The sequence below is a fragment of the Marmota flaviventris genome, chromosome 10 (genome assembly GCF_047511675.1).
Source record: "Marmota flaviventris isolate mMarFla1 chromosome 10, mMarFla1.hap1, whole genome shotgun sequence".
NCBI lineage: Eukaryota > Metazoa > Chordata > Mammalia > Rodentia > Sciuridae > Marmota > Marmota flaviventris.
Window position 1 is genome coordinate 119,412,734 of NC_092507.1, and position 13,845 is coordinate 119,426,578.

The 13,845-nt window shown below is 53.9% G+C and overlaps 1 protein-coding gene across 3 annotated transcripts in view; it reads left to right on the forward strand.

Annotated features, from left to right (window-relative positions):
* The window catches only part of Kcnn3 (potassium calcium-activated channel subfamily N member 3), a 152,513-nt gene that overhangs the window by 45,063 nt on the left and 93,605 nt on the right, over positions 1-13,845 (forward strand). For all 3 annotated transcript variants that reach the window (XM_027920910.2, XM_027920909.2, XM_027920911.2), the window contains exon 2: positions 507-602. In XM_027920910.2, coding sequence (XP_027776711.2) covers positions 507-602 — 96 coding nt within the window. The remainder of the gene's footprint in view (positions 1-506; positions 603-13,845) is intronic.

Genomic DNA, 13,845 nt, shown 5'->3' on the forward strand with positions numbered 1-13,845 from the left:
AGCCGCTGCCAGGACATTTTAATTCATTCCTAAAAGAACTGTGCATTATCAGAGATGGAAAGGGCTTCAGCAATCCTCTAGTTCAGTCTGTTAAGAGAAAACGGAGACCCGAACTGGCCTGATACCGATGCCCACGCCAGATAACAGCAGCGCACAAAAAAGGATTATGCTCGTAGGACTTACGAGCATGGGGGCAAAGATTCTGAATAGCACATCAGCAAACAGAATCCAGCCACGTATAGCAAGCATCCTGCACCAGGCCCAAGTGGAGTTCATCTGGGAAGGCAAATATGGTCTCACCCTCAGAAGCAGAGGCGCAGCTGGGCGGCTGCTGAGACTTCAGGTTCAAGCACAGTCCAAGGCTCTTTGGTGGCTCAGGCAAACTTTGTGGCCCACCCTGCTCCCGGGAGGGACTGGTGATGGTCCCTCCTCCCCTTTGTACCACTTCAGAATGAAGCGAGACGCCTTTCCTGGCCTCCCTAATTCTCTTTCCATCTCTCCTGCAGGACTCCATGTTTTCGTTGGCCCTGAAATGCCTTATCAGTCTATCCACCATCATCCTGCTGGGGTTGATCATCGCCTATCACACCCGTGAAGTCCAGGTAGGTGCCCACCTTCCCGCCTCTTGCAGGGGCCCATCCTTTTGCCTTGGTCGGGGCTGAGCGGGTCCTCCCTGCCACAGAGCTACTGGGTGCTTTCACAACGTAGTGTCCAGGACCTTAGCTCTTCTCTTCTGGTTTGGACCCTGGAGGGGGAGGGCATTGTGAGGCAGCCCTATGGGTTTAGGACAATGCGATGTTGTCTTCATCTGGGGGCCTCCGGGGCAGACACATGGCTTCATAACCAGGGGTCATCCTGCTCCGGACCTTCTCTGAGCATCCTGAACTGTGAGAGTCCCTAGGACTTGCTTTTTCTTTCCGATCCTTTTCTGGGTCCTTTCTGAGCTTGGGCCTCTGAATGAAAACCCTCAGCCAGGCAGACTGGTGTCTGTGTGCTCTGTACTCATTCTAAACGTATGGACACTTCCCCTGCAGACACCAGGCTGGCAGACAGACAGACAGAAGTCTGATGTGGTCAAGCAGGCCTGTTTGTTGCAGCCCAGGAGTGACTTGGCACCCAGAAAAATGTTGGCTTGGCTGACGAGGGAAGTCCACCTGGGTTGGGAGAGTCCGAGGAGGGAACAGGGCCTGAGGCAACCTGTCATGATAATGGATCCCCACCACCCCGCCCTGCAAGCCCATCTGCTCTGCTGTGGACCCGGGTAGGCAGAAGTATCCAGATGTTCTTTCTCATGTGGATGTGAGTCTGGAAACCCTCCCGGTCCTTCAGCCAGAGGAGCATAGATGGATTCACATCTGGGCGGCAGGCGAGAGATTGATGAAGACCAGAACTCAGAGTCCGAAAAACCGGGGTTGAGTCTCTGCCACGACCTCTTCTCTCAGCGTGCCGCCTGCCAGCTCCGTGACCTGGTGGGGTTGGTCTGTCCCTCGGGAGCGTGAGGGTTTTATTCCAGTTTCTCTGGGCCGTTCTGAGGACGGACTGAGGCGTGTGGGGAGAAAGCCATGTGTCGTTCAGCCACACTGTGCAAACCTAGGTCCTGTTGTTCTCAGTGTCTTGGGGTGGAGCGGTGGAACAGATGCAGAGGAGGTACCTCCTGGTCCTAAAGACTTGACCTGCTCCTCCCGGGGTGTCGGGGCTGCTCTGGCCACAGGGAATGCAGAAGCTTTGACTCCATGCCTCATTGGCCAGGCTCCTGTCTGTTGATGACCAGGGGATTCTAGATGCTGGACTCTTCAGCCTCTATAGAGTCTTAGGTGCTTGGGCTGAAGCTGTGCTCTGCGGGTGGGAGTCCAGACCCTAAGGGAGCTTTCTGGAGTCCAAACTGGACAAGTCGGTGGACTTAACCCAGACCATTGTGCAGTAGATTCCAGAAAGGAGCCAGAGGATGGGCAGGGGGAACGGGCTAAGGAACCAAGATAGGACAGGATGGCCACCGTGCGATCCAGGCCAGCTCCCCATCCAGAACCAGCTGTGGGATCCAGATGGTCCCTCAGCCTCTGGGAGACCTCATCTATGGGAGTCTGTGCTGTTTTATGTCACCCTGCTCTTGTGGAAGGATGCCACTGAGGACAAAGAGAAAAGGCAACATCATCAGACTCAGTTCAACCGCGGCCAGGGAGGGGGAAGAGGAGCATTTCTGGCGCTCACTCCACACTGTGGTCCTGTCGGCCCGGCTGCTTCCTCCTCCTGCTCCAGGGAGTGGGCAGGACAGAGCCGGGTCCTTCCTCGGATTCTCCTGGAGTCCTTGCTCCTATCCTGGGCCTTCAGACCCGATCCAGCCCGCTGCCGTGTGACCTCAGCTCTGCCCTGGTGGCAGGACCATGTTGCGGGCAGGACAGCCCCTAGTGGGCACCTTCGCCCCGTCCTTAGCTCATGGTGATCTGCTCCATCCCCAACCACAGGCAGCAGATGATTCTTCTTGGGTCACTTTTCATGATTTGAAGAAACAAAGTGGCTTTGAATCCTGACTCAGACACTTAAGCCTGAGTGAAATGACCTTGGGCTGGTGACAACTTCTCTGGGCCTCAGTTTCCCCACTTGGAGTAGGACAGTCACCTCACCAGCTCTGCTGAACTCCTAATGGGGCTGGGAGCTATGGATAGTGGGGTTTCACAAAATGGGAACTTTTGTCCCCATCCTGTCACCTCTGCCCCACTCCTTCTAGTAAGGCCTGACCATGTGTGCCAGCCGGCCCAGCTGAATGGTCACTGTGACAATTGTCCAGTGCTCACAACTGGCTGGCTTCCTCCGTGCCCACAGTTTTAGCCCCTAGGACCCAGCTTCTTATCCCACCCACACCCACCCCAGGTGATGGAAGTCACCAGCTCCCCTGTCTCTCCTTTCTTGGTCACTTCTCTCTGCATCTGGCTGCACCCTTTCCCGCGGGAGGCTGATGGGAAGGTTTGGGCCCAGGGTGCCGACGGGAGGGAGATCTCGCTCCTTCTATGCACCCACTGGCACAGTGTAGTTTTGTGTTGTGTCTTTCTGTTCCCCCTGCAGGGTCGATGAGATCATTAATCTTTGCATTTCCAGGGACTCAGCATCTGACCAGAAGCAGATGTTTGTAGTGCATTTTTTAATGAAAGGGGGCTGGATTCAAGACATCTGGTCTGGGTTGGAGCCTGGCTCAGTGGCAGGGCACTTGCCTAGCATGCGTGAGACCTGGGTTCTATCCCCAGCACCTAAATAAACGAATAAATAAATGAACATCATTTCCAAAGCTAGTTTTGTCATTCCTTGGCTTTTTGGTCTTGGGACTGATTTTCCTGTCTGTTAATTAGGGGTCCTAGGTCCTACCAACTTTGTAATTCCCTGGTGTAGGTCTGGCTGCTCAGCTATTGGGGACCTGCTTCCTGAGAGTGGAGGAAAGAGCTGTCCTGAATGTGGGTGACAGAGGGTCTTCAGAGTAGAGTGCTTGGAAACACCTTCCCCAGAAAAGACCAGCTAGCTGCTGCTTGTGTGAGGCTGGCCGAGGGCAGTGGGTGGCTATTGAATGTCCGGGGGGTGATGTCAGGGGCTTTTGCTAAGAATATACTCACTACTTTCCTCATCCCAACAATTGCTCGTTATTTTAATAGAGATTAGATGACCATGGCTCCTCCTCCCCCAAACCAGCTCCAGATGGACCCCAGGCCCTGGTCCAGCACATACTTGAGGCTAGGGCTGGGGTAGTACCTTCTAGAACAGTTTTTTTTTTTTTGGTAACTGGATTGAATTCAGAGGCATTTGGCCACTGAGCCACACCCCCAGCCCTATTTTGTATTTTATTTAGAGACAGGGTCTCACTGAGTTGCTTAGTGCCTTCCTTTTGCTGAGTCTGGCCTTGAACTTGTGATCCTCCTGCCTCAGCCTCCCGAGCTGCTGGGATGACAGGCGTGCACCACTGGTCTGTTTCTCTACTCTCTCAGTCTGTCTGTGCTGCTGTGACGAACGTACCTGAGTAATTTGTAAAGAATAGACACTTATCTCTTGTGGTTCTGGAGTCTGGGAAGTTCAGGATTAAGGCTCTGGCTCAGTCGTCCAGGGACGGCTGCTTCTGCTTCGGAGATGCTGCCCTGTTGCCGTGTCTTCACGTGGTGGAAGGCAGAAGATGGAGAGACTGAACGCTGCCTGAGGGCCTCTTCATAAGAGCCTTGATCCCATTCACAAGGGGAAACCCCTCATGGCCCGGCCACTTCTTAAGGACCCCACCTCTCCATCCTATCACATCGGCAACACCTGGATCTTAGAAGGGGCCTATTCCGACCACAGTACCCCAGGCAGGACCCCGCTAGGTTCTGTGTGTGTTCCCCTGACAAGGAGCTGACTCTATGAACTCTTTCTTTTTTTTTTTTTGGTGGTGGTGCTGGTGACTGAGCCCAGGGCTTTGTGCGTGTGAGGCAAGCACTCTACCAACTGACCTAAAGGCTAGGAACTTTTAAAAACATTTTTCATGTGGTGCTGAGGAACGAATCCAGTGCTTCCACATTCGAGGCCGGTGCTGTTCCACTGAGCCCCAGCCCCAGCCGCCCCACCCTTCTCTTTTCTTTTCTTTTTCTTTTTTTGCAACACTGGGGATTGAACCCAGAGCCTTGCACGTGCTAGACAAGCTCTCTACCACTGAGTGCATCCCCAGTCCTTTTTACTAGTTTTCCAGACAGGTCCTTGCTAAGTGCCCAGCCTGGGCTTGAATTTGTGACCTGCTTTCTCAGCCTCCCAAGTACCTGAGATTGCAGGTGTGCACTGCCACGCCAGGCTGAAGGTCTGCCCTTCCACCGAGGGATCTGGCCTCTCGGAACTCGCCTTCCGCCCTAGGGCTGTCTCTGGAGCAGGGAAGGAAGGCACCTCGTGCCCACCTAGTGCCTCTGTCATTTCGCGATGGTCCCCCTGTCCTTCTTTAGTCTGGAGCAGAGCTTTCAAAAACTCAGGCATCTGGTGTTCTCAGCCCTTTGTGTCCTGGAAAGAAACGAAAACACAAAACAATGCATTTTGTTTATTTACCAAAACTTTGACTGAAGACTATGCTGTCCTTGGGGAATCCATTCTCTCCTGTAGCTGGGCTATAACCAACAGCTTCCAGTTCAGCGGAGCCAGCTTCAGGCTCATATTTTAGATGCCACTGGCACGTCTCTGGCTCAACACATAAAGCACTGAGATCTTTATTGCTCCCCTGATCTCCTCCCTGCTCCTGCTCTTGATCACCCATAGAGCCTCATCATTCATCCAGCGTGTATTTAATGAGGGTCTACTTTGTGCAGAGCCCGGGATGGGAGCCCAACTCTCCAGGCCAGAAACCCTGAAATCACTGTGTCTTCCCCAAGGGGTGGCAACCTTGAATGACTCTGTGGCTCTGATTGATGTCTGGCGCCATCCTGGAGGGCTGGCAGGCGGCTGACAATATGAACTTCAGAGCAACCCATCTTGGATTCTCTGTCGTATTTTGGTGGGTACAGTGTGGAGGTCACTTAATCCCTCCTTAATGGGATTAATAATAGTCCTACCTACTACAAAGGTTGCTGGGCAGATCAAACTAGATGATACATGCAAAATGCCTAGATTTTGATGAGGACGAGTGTGCCCAGCATACCGTGTGGCAAGGATACCCCAAGTGGAGGCCCTGGGATGGGCAACTGCAGGGCAGGGGGGCGGATCACCATGGAGGGTGGGCAGGCCCAGTAGACACTTATTTGCCTTAAGGGTTTGGAATGTCCTTAGGCAGCCCTGGGAACTGTGGAAGGGTTTCAAGCTGGGGAGAGATGATCGGATTTGCATTTTCAGATAGGGAGGTCTACCAGCAGCATGCAGATGTCGTCGGGAGGGGCCGATTTTAGAGGCAGGAAGAGAGTTTGAAGCATGTTTTCCCTGATTCAGGCAGGGGATGGTGATGCCGGGTACCAGGGTGAGTAGGGACAAGAGCAGGGACAGGAAGAGAAACTGCAAGACGTGGGGCAAGTGGGATTGACAAGACTTAGAATGGAGGTACTGTCTGCAGCGGAGAGTGGAGCCTGTCAGGCGCTTGGGGAATCAGTGCCTGCGAATGCCAGTCATTAAGATTGAAACCACAGAAACAGGTCAAGGTGGCAAATGGTGACAAGTTCAGTTATGGGCGTGTTGAGTTGGAGGTTGTGGGGGGACCCAGCACCTGTAGGATGGCCGCGGCTGGATGAGCAGGAGCAATGATAGGAGGTCATAGTGGGTGGAGGAAGAGGAGCCCCCCGGGGAACTGTGAAGGAACAGAGACCGGGAGGGAGAGGAGGAGGGACCAGCAGTTGTGCACAGGAGGGAAGGCAATGGGGAACACATTGTGTCCTCTGTTTTAGATCCTGGGGAAGTCACTGGGCACAGCAGAGCAGTCCCTGGGAGTGACTGAGTAAGGGAAGGGGACCAAGTAAGAGGAGAGGACCAGAGGAGCATCTGGAGAGGTCACTGTGCAGAGGGGGGCGCGACTGGTCTGTTGGCAGAGACCGGAGAGACCACGTGTGTCTACTGAATGTCAGCAAGAACCGGCTGAGAGGGGAGGAGACACCGGGGGCCTCTAGGAGGGGAGGGATGGAGTGCCCCAGGGAGGAGGTGCCTGCTTGAGGACCTGGGGGTGTGGACTGTGGCAGAGTTCACACTGTCTAGTGCCTGGGTAGAAATTTTGTAGGTCGTTAGTTTCAATTTGTGATGACATGCCATATTACAAGTAGAATACGTCCGGCTTGGTGGTGGTGCACTCCTGGAATCCTAGTGGTTCAGGAGGCTGAGGCAGGAGGATCACAAGTTTAAAACCAGCCTCAGCAACTTAGCAAGGCCCTAAGCAACTCAGCTAGATGATTGTCTCTAAATAGAAAATGAAAAAGGGCTGGGGATATGGCTCAGTGGTTGAGTGCCCCCGAGTTTGATCCCCGGTACCAAAATAAACAAATAAAATAAAAGCAAAATATGTTGATAAGAGGGGCTGTGGCTGGGGCTCAGTGGTAGTGCACTTGCCTGGCATGTGTGAGGCACTGGGTTCGATTCCCAGCACTGCGTATAAATAAATAAAATAAAGGTAAATCAACAACTAAAAACAAATTTTAAAAAAATTACTTAAAAAATACATTGATGAAATCAGCAGGTGTATCTACTCTTTTTTGGGTGTGTTGATCCCCTCAAGATCCAACGTAAGGCCTGGGGTTGTAGCTCAGTGGCAGAGCACTTGCCTAGCATGTGTGAGGCCCTGGGTTCAATCCTCAGCACCACATAAGAATAAATAAATAAAATGAAGGTATTGTGTCCATCTATAACTAAAGTATTTTTTTAAAAAATCCAATGTAAGTCTGTAGAAGCTTCTTCAGTTTTCTTCAAACTTGACAGAATCATGACAGTGACAAGAAATGAGCCTTCATGTCATGAATTTGAGACACAAGGGATCAAAAAAAAAAAAAAGAAAAGAAAAGAAAAAGGTGGGGAAGACTTCTCATTTACTAGGGTGTATAAAAGTGGATATTTTTATTAAATACCAATAGAGTTCTCAGCGGATGGGGAAATTACTTCAAATTATGGGACATAAATTATATTCAAGAGACAGCTCACATTGTAAAAATGCTCACCTGCTGGGGCATGATTGTTCAGGAGAGCCGAGCGTCCCCCTAGGTGGATGTAATGTGCTGTCACTGAGATCCGGTGTCTACTGAGCAGAAGGTGTTGCCGGTCCAGGGGCTTTGAGGTCCTTTTGCTAAACCAGCTGGGGGGGTCTTCCCATCAGGGGGTGGGCAGAGCAGCTCAGGCTGAATCTCGCTTGTCTCCCTCTTCCTCCTCCCTATAAAAAAAGTGGGCTCAAGTTACATCCCCAGCTTCCCTGAAAGGTGACCTGGCACTGGAACTGCAGGGTTCTGTACTGGCTCCTCTGAATTAGCAGGTTGATCCTAACATGATTCATAAAAACGATGAGCCTGGGCATTCATTTATTTACTCGACAATCATGTATGGCAGGACTATTTTGTTCCAGGCTTCGAGAATCCAGAGCCAACTCCTTCCTGCCTTTGGAGGCTGCTCATCTTAGATCTGGATCTACTTTGACCCAGAGCCACAAGTACCTGAACAGGAGGCATGTGTGAGGTTCCATGTGACCATGAGGAGGGAGCGGTGCGTTCCTCCTAGAAGGGGTGAGGCCAGTTCCCCAGGGAGATGGTGGAGCTCTGTGCTCACCAGCAGCAGGGAGTCAGGGGAGAAGAGGAGAAAGCTGTGTTTGTCTTCCAGGGGAAGATGGAGGCTCTCTGTCCTTGCAGACACCTGGTAGACATTTCCTCAGGTCTCTCTGGCTATTGGCTGATGGATCTGAATGACCTTCATGGAGCTCTGGAGAGCCCGAGGCCCCAGGCAGACCTTTCGGCCTAGCTTGGCCAGAGACGTCATCTCCTTAACCTGGATGTGATGAGAGGGGAGAAAGAGAGCAGGGTGATTCTGATCCTGTAGGGGTGTCGAGCTTGACAAGGAAATTCCAGATGGTGGCTTCCTCTGCCAAGTTCACACCCGCCCTCTGCTCCCTGTTCATTAGTGCTCCCTCGGAGGGTCACAGCACATGCAGGATGTTGGAAGTGGGGAGTGCCTTCCCGGGGACTCCTGGCCTCAGCCTTCCTACCTGGCCTGCCTGTGCCTGCGGGGGCTGGAAAGAAAGGAGACAGGGAGAGGGGGTGAACCAGCTGCGCCCCGACTTGGCCCGAGCAGTCGGAGCACCATGAGACGTGGCCGACTCTCCTTTGAAGAAGGAGGTTCAGAGGCTGACATTTTGGCAACCACCCGGGCATTGACACATCTTGTCGAGCGCTTGGTGGTTTGGGGAGGGTTCCCACGTGGATTCTGCCTGCTGACTTCACCTCCCTGACTTTTGGGTTTCGGCCCAGAAAATTCCTCCCCCAGGAAGGGAACTCTTTGTGGCCTCCCCAGTCCCCGAGCAAGATGCCCTTCTAGCGGTTGACTTAGCACCTGCCCTTACCCTGTCACTGCATGTGTGACGGTGGACTGGAGGTGCTATTGCTTGGGGACCTCTCCTCCCAGAGCTCTGGCTCTACGGCCGGGGGACCATGCTGATTCACAGGTGCCTCCCAGAGCCGAGAGACTGTCTGGCACAGACTGAGTCCTCGGTGGTGTAGGTGGAACCGACGAGTGAATGCACACAATCCCTGGTGACAGGCGTGCAGACTTACTGCCTTTCCTTTGGCAGAGAAAACTGACCTCCAAAAGGCCGAGACAAGGACCTCAAGTCCACCGTGCTGGCTTCTGGCCCATGCTTTTCTCGCCCGAAGGTGTACAGGCCCCCACAGGCTGCCCTGGGAGCTGGCCCTGCCCACTGTGGTCCTCCCTGCCACCCCCTGGCCAGCCCGCCTCAGGCCCAGCACCTGTTTGCTCAGATCTGCTATTGGCCATGGATTGCCATGGTTACCACACAGCCTGGCAGTCTCTGGGTGACACTGTGGTTTTACTTGCTAAATATTTAAATACTCGGGTTTAACCCTATCTGTTTCCAAGAGGGCCTCCTGCCCGGCCGCCCCTGAAGGCCCGCTGCTCCGCCTGGTGCTGGCTGCCGTGTGGGTGGGGAAGCAAGGCTGGTTTCTTGGCTGCCTGAATTTAACTTTCAGTTTTGTCGCTTGGAAATGTCACCCTGCATCATTCTGCTTGCTGACAGGGTGTGTGCAGGGTGTGTTAACAGGTGTGAGAATCTCGGCCTGGGCATGTTGAGACTTGCCCCAGACAGGAGGGACGGTCCCAGATCTCCCAAGTCAGCCCACTGGGGCGTCACTGACTCTCAGGCAAACGCCTTAGCCACAGCTTCCAGAAGCTTCCTTGGCTCTTAAGAGTCCAGGAGGGAGGAGGTATCCTTTGCCCTAGACCCCGGCAGGGTCTATAAATGGGAAGGTGTCTCTCACCAGCCACTCCTCCTCCCTGATAGCTGAAGATGAGGCCCTGGGAGGGGGAAGCCACCTGGGTGTGTGTTACCTTGGAAACCACTTGGCCTTGCCTTGGGCTATGCAAAGGGGGGGGGGGCTGTGGTCTTGTTGCTCAAAAGTTTCCAGTGTCATTCAGATGTCACCTTCTAGACAAGGGAACCTGCCCTGCCTCAGGGGTCCCCTATTAGGGGGCCAGAGGCTTGTGCCCCAGGCGGTCTAGGATACTGAAGGCTGGGTAACTCAGACAGGCTGCTCCTTCCAGTTGGGCTCAGTTTCATTGCCTGTGAAGTGGGCACATTGGACCAGGTGATCTCTGGGCCTTCAGGGACTCCGTGTTTGAGGGATGCTCAGTGACAAGGAAAGAAAAATGTAAGGAAAGTAGCTGAGACTTTGAGGACCAGTGACTGACATCACGTGCACTCAGAAGGTCCTTGTTGGGGACTGTCCCAGCAACTTTGACCCTCCTATTAATAGCTTTGCCTTTCTGCTTAGAAATGGAGCTGGCCACGCCCCAACCCTCCAAACGCAGCCTTAAACTTGAAATAGTAGACGATCAAAAAGACAGCTTTGGGCTCCAACATCTCCGCGTTTAGGGATGACTACTTTCAAGTGTCTTACAAACACACCGGTCATCCCAACACTTTTAGGACACTTAAGTAAGTGACCAAATTCCTTTTGACAGTGGTGGATTCCAGCTCCCTCCTTGAACGCAGATTCTGGCTTCTCCAAAGCAATTGTTCACTTAATAGAAATGTGCATTTCTCCGAGTGTGCCAATGTGTGTGTCACGACCTTTCAGAATCGGTTCACCCTATTTTGTATTGTTGTTACTATTTTTGATGATGATATTTTCCCCAGTGGTAGCAAGTCTTCTTTTTTTTTTTGGTCCCTGGGATTGAACCCAGGGGCACTTACTGAGCCACATCTGAACCCCTTTTTATATTTTATTTAGAGTCAAGATCTCACTAAGTTGTTTTGGGCTTTGCTAAATTGCTGAGGCTGGCTTTGAACTCTTGATCCTCCTGCCTCAGCCTCCTGAGTGGCTGGGATGACAGGCGTGGGCCACGGTGCCTGGCAAGGGGTGGCAGTTCTTAATCTGGGCTGTTCATCTGTCCCCCAGGGCTGTGTCTATCCTCTCACATGTTACTGAACCCCACTGAATGGGGTTCATTGACTGCACCATTGGGGTTCCATAGACACTCCAGATTGAGAAACAGTGCTCAGTTGTAAGTTCAGCCAAGGCAGTGTCTTGTCTTAGTCATCTCCATCACTGCCCCTGAGGTGGCCAGGAAGGGTGCTGCACATAGGCACAGGGCAGAGCTCAATGATTCTGAAACTGGGCTAAAGGTAATTGACTCTCCAAAGGTTCAGAAAATAGGAAGGCACTGTGGAATTTTTAGGGTTAAGAGACTTGTACCTGATCGATATTGCATGGCACTACTGAGGAAATTCAGATAATTCTCATTTCTTGCTGGGCAGGAATATGGTAAAGTGATATTTTCCTGTTTTTTTTTTTTTTTTTTAAGGGAAAGGAGGGCAAAATCACCATTGTTCAAATTTCCCAAATCCCTGAAACTGGATTAGGAAAAAGATCTGAACTGTCCTTGGCTTATCTTTGGTTTAAAGGATTCAATGCAATTTAGTACAGCAGAGCTCTGACCCCATCACCCACAAAAGCCGTCAAGTAGAGAGTATGGGGACATTAGACTTATGGACAGTAGACTTGGGTCCAGGTTGTGATTTTGGTCCTTTAAAATTTTTCTGAAAAAATTGTGATAAGCCAGGAATGGTGGTGCACGTCTATAATCCTAGTGACTCGGGAGGCTAAGGCAGGAGGATCACAAGTTGGAGGCCAACATCAGCAACTTAGCAAGGCCTTAAGCAACTTAGCGGGATCCTGTCTCAAAATAATTAAATAAGAAAGGGCTGGAGATGTAGCTCAGTGGTATGGCACCCCTGGGTTCAATCACAATATAGAAAAAAAAGTTGTGGTAAAAGATACATAAAACGAACCATTTAAAAGTATACAGTCAAATGTATGAAATATGATATGCCAAGAGCTTTGAAATGTTTTGAACAACTAAAAAAAAAAAAAAAGTGATCAGTCAGTGGTATGAAGTCTGTCTTAGCTTTTTTGCTGCTGTGACTAAAGGACCCAACCAGCACAATTATAGAGGAGAAAGAGTTTATTGGAGGGTCACAGTTTCAGAGGTCTTAGTCCATAGAAGGCGGCTCCATTCCTCAGGGCTCAAGGTGAGGCTGAACATCATGGAGGGAGAGGGTGGCCGAGGGAAGCAGCTCACATCAGGGTGCCCAGGAGGAAGGGAGACACTCCAGTCTCCAGTACAAATACACACACACACACACACACACACACACACACACGCCACGCCCTCACTCCCCCTCCCCCAGCCACGCCCTCACTCCCCCCAGCCACGCCCTCACTCCCCCTCCCCCAGCCACGCCCTCATTCCCCCTCCTCCAACCACGCCCTCACTCCCCCCTCCCCCAGCCACGCCCTCAATCCCACCTCCCCCAGCCACGCCCTCACTCCCCCTCCTCCAGCCACGCCCTCACTCCCCCCTCCCCCAGCCACGCCCTCACTCCCCCTCCCCAGCCACGCCCTCAATCCCCCCTCCCCCAGCCACGCCCTCACTCCCCCTCCCCAGCCACGCCCTCGCTCCCCCTCCCCCAGCCACGCCCTCGCTCCCCCCTCCTCCAGCCACGCCCTCGCTCCCCCCTCCCCAGCCACGCCCTCACTCCCTCCTCCCCAGCCACGCCCTCAGTCCCCCCTCCCCAGCCACGCCCTCAGTCCCCCCTCCCCAGCCACGCCCTCACTCCCCCTCCCCAGCCACGCCCTCGCTCCCCCCTCCCCAGCCACGCCCTCGCTCCCCCCTCCCCAGCCACGCCCTCGCTCCCTCCTCCCCAGCCACGCCCTCACTCTCCCCTCCCCAGCCACGCCCTCACTCCCCCTCCCCCAGCCACGCCCTCACTCCCCCTCCCCAGCCACGCCCTCGCTCCCCCTCCCCCAGCCACGCCCTCACTCCCCCTCCCCAGCCACGCCCTCACTCCCCTCTCCCCAGCCACGCCCTCACTCTCCCCTCCCCAGCCACGCCCTCACTCCCCCTCCCCCAGCCACGCCCTCGCTCCCCCTCCCCCAGCCACGCCCTCGCTCTCCCCTCCCCAGCCACGCCCTCGCTCCCTCCTCCCCAGCCACGCCCTCACTCTCCCCTCCCCAGCCACGCCCTCACTCCCCCTCCCCCAGCCACGCCCTCACTCCCCCTCCCCCAGCCACGCCCTCACTCCCCCTCCCCAGCCACGCCCTCGCTCCCCCTCCCCCAGCCACGCCCTCACTCCCCCTCCCCAGCCACGCCCTCACTCCCCCCTCCCCAGCCACGCCCTCACTCTCCCCTCCCCAGCCACGCCCTCACTCCCCCTCCCCCAGCCACGCCCTCACTCCCCCTCCCCCAGCCACGCCCTCACTCCCCCCTCCCCAGCCACGCCCACCACCTCAGTAACCACTCCCTCAATCCCTATAGAAGGATTAAGTCATTGACTGCGTGTAGACTCTCACAGCCCAACCATTTCTCCTCGGAACCTCCCTGCACTGTCTCACATGTGGGCTTTTGGGGGACACCTCACATCCAGACCATAACAAAGTCCATTCACAGTTTTGTGACATTACCACCACCAGCCACCTCCAGGACTGACGTTGTCCTCTTCTGTGGGGACTATGTGCCCCACCAGGCACGATGCGGGCCTGCTTCGTGCTCCTCTCCGGATCGTGCCCAGCTAGCCAGCCCTGTGCTCACCCCCTCTGTCCCAGCACCTAACGTCACAGGCAAGTTCTGATTTCGAGCCCAGATCTGGAGTGTGGTTTGCCATCCTAGGGACAG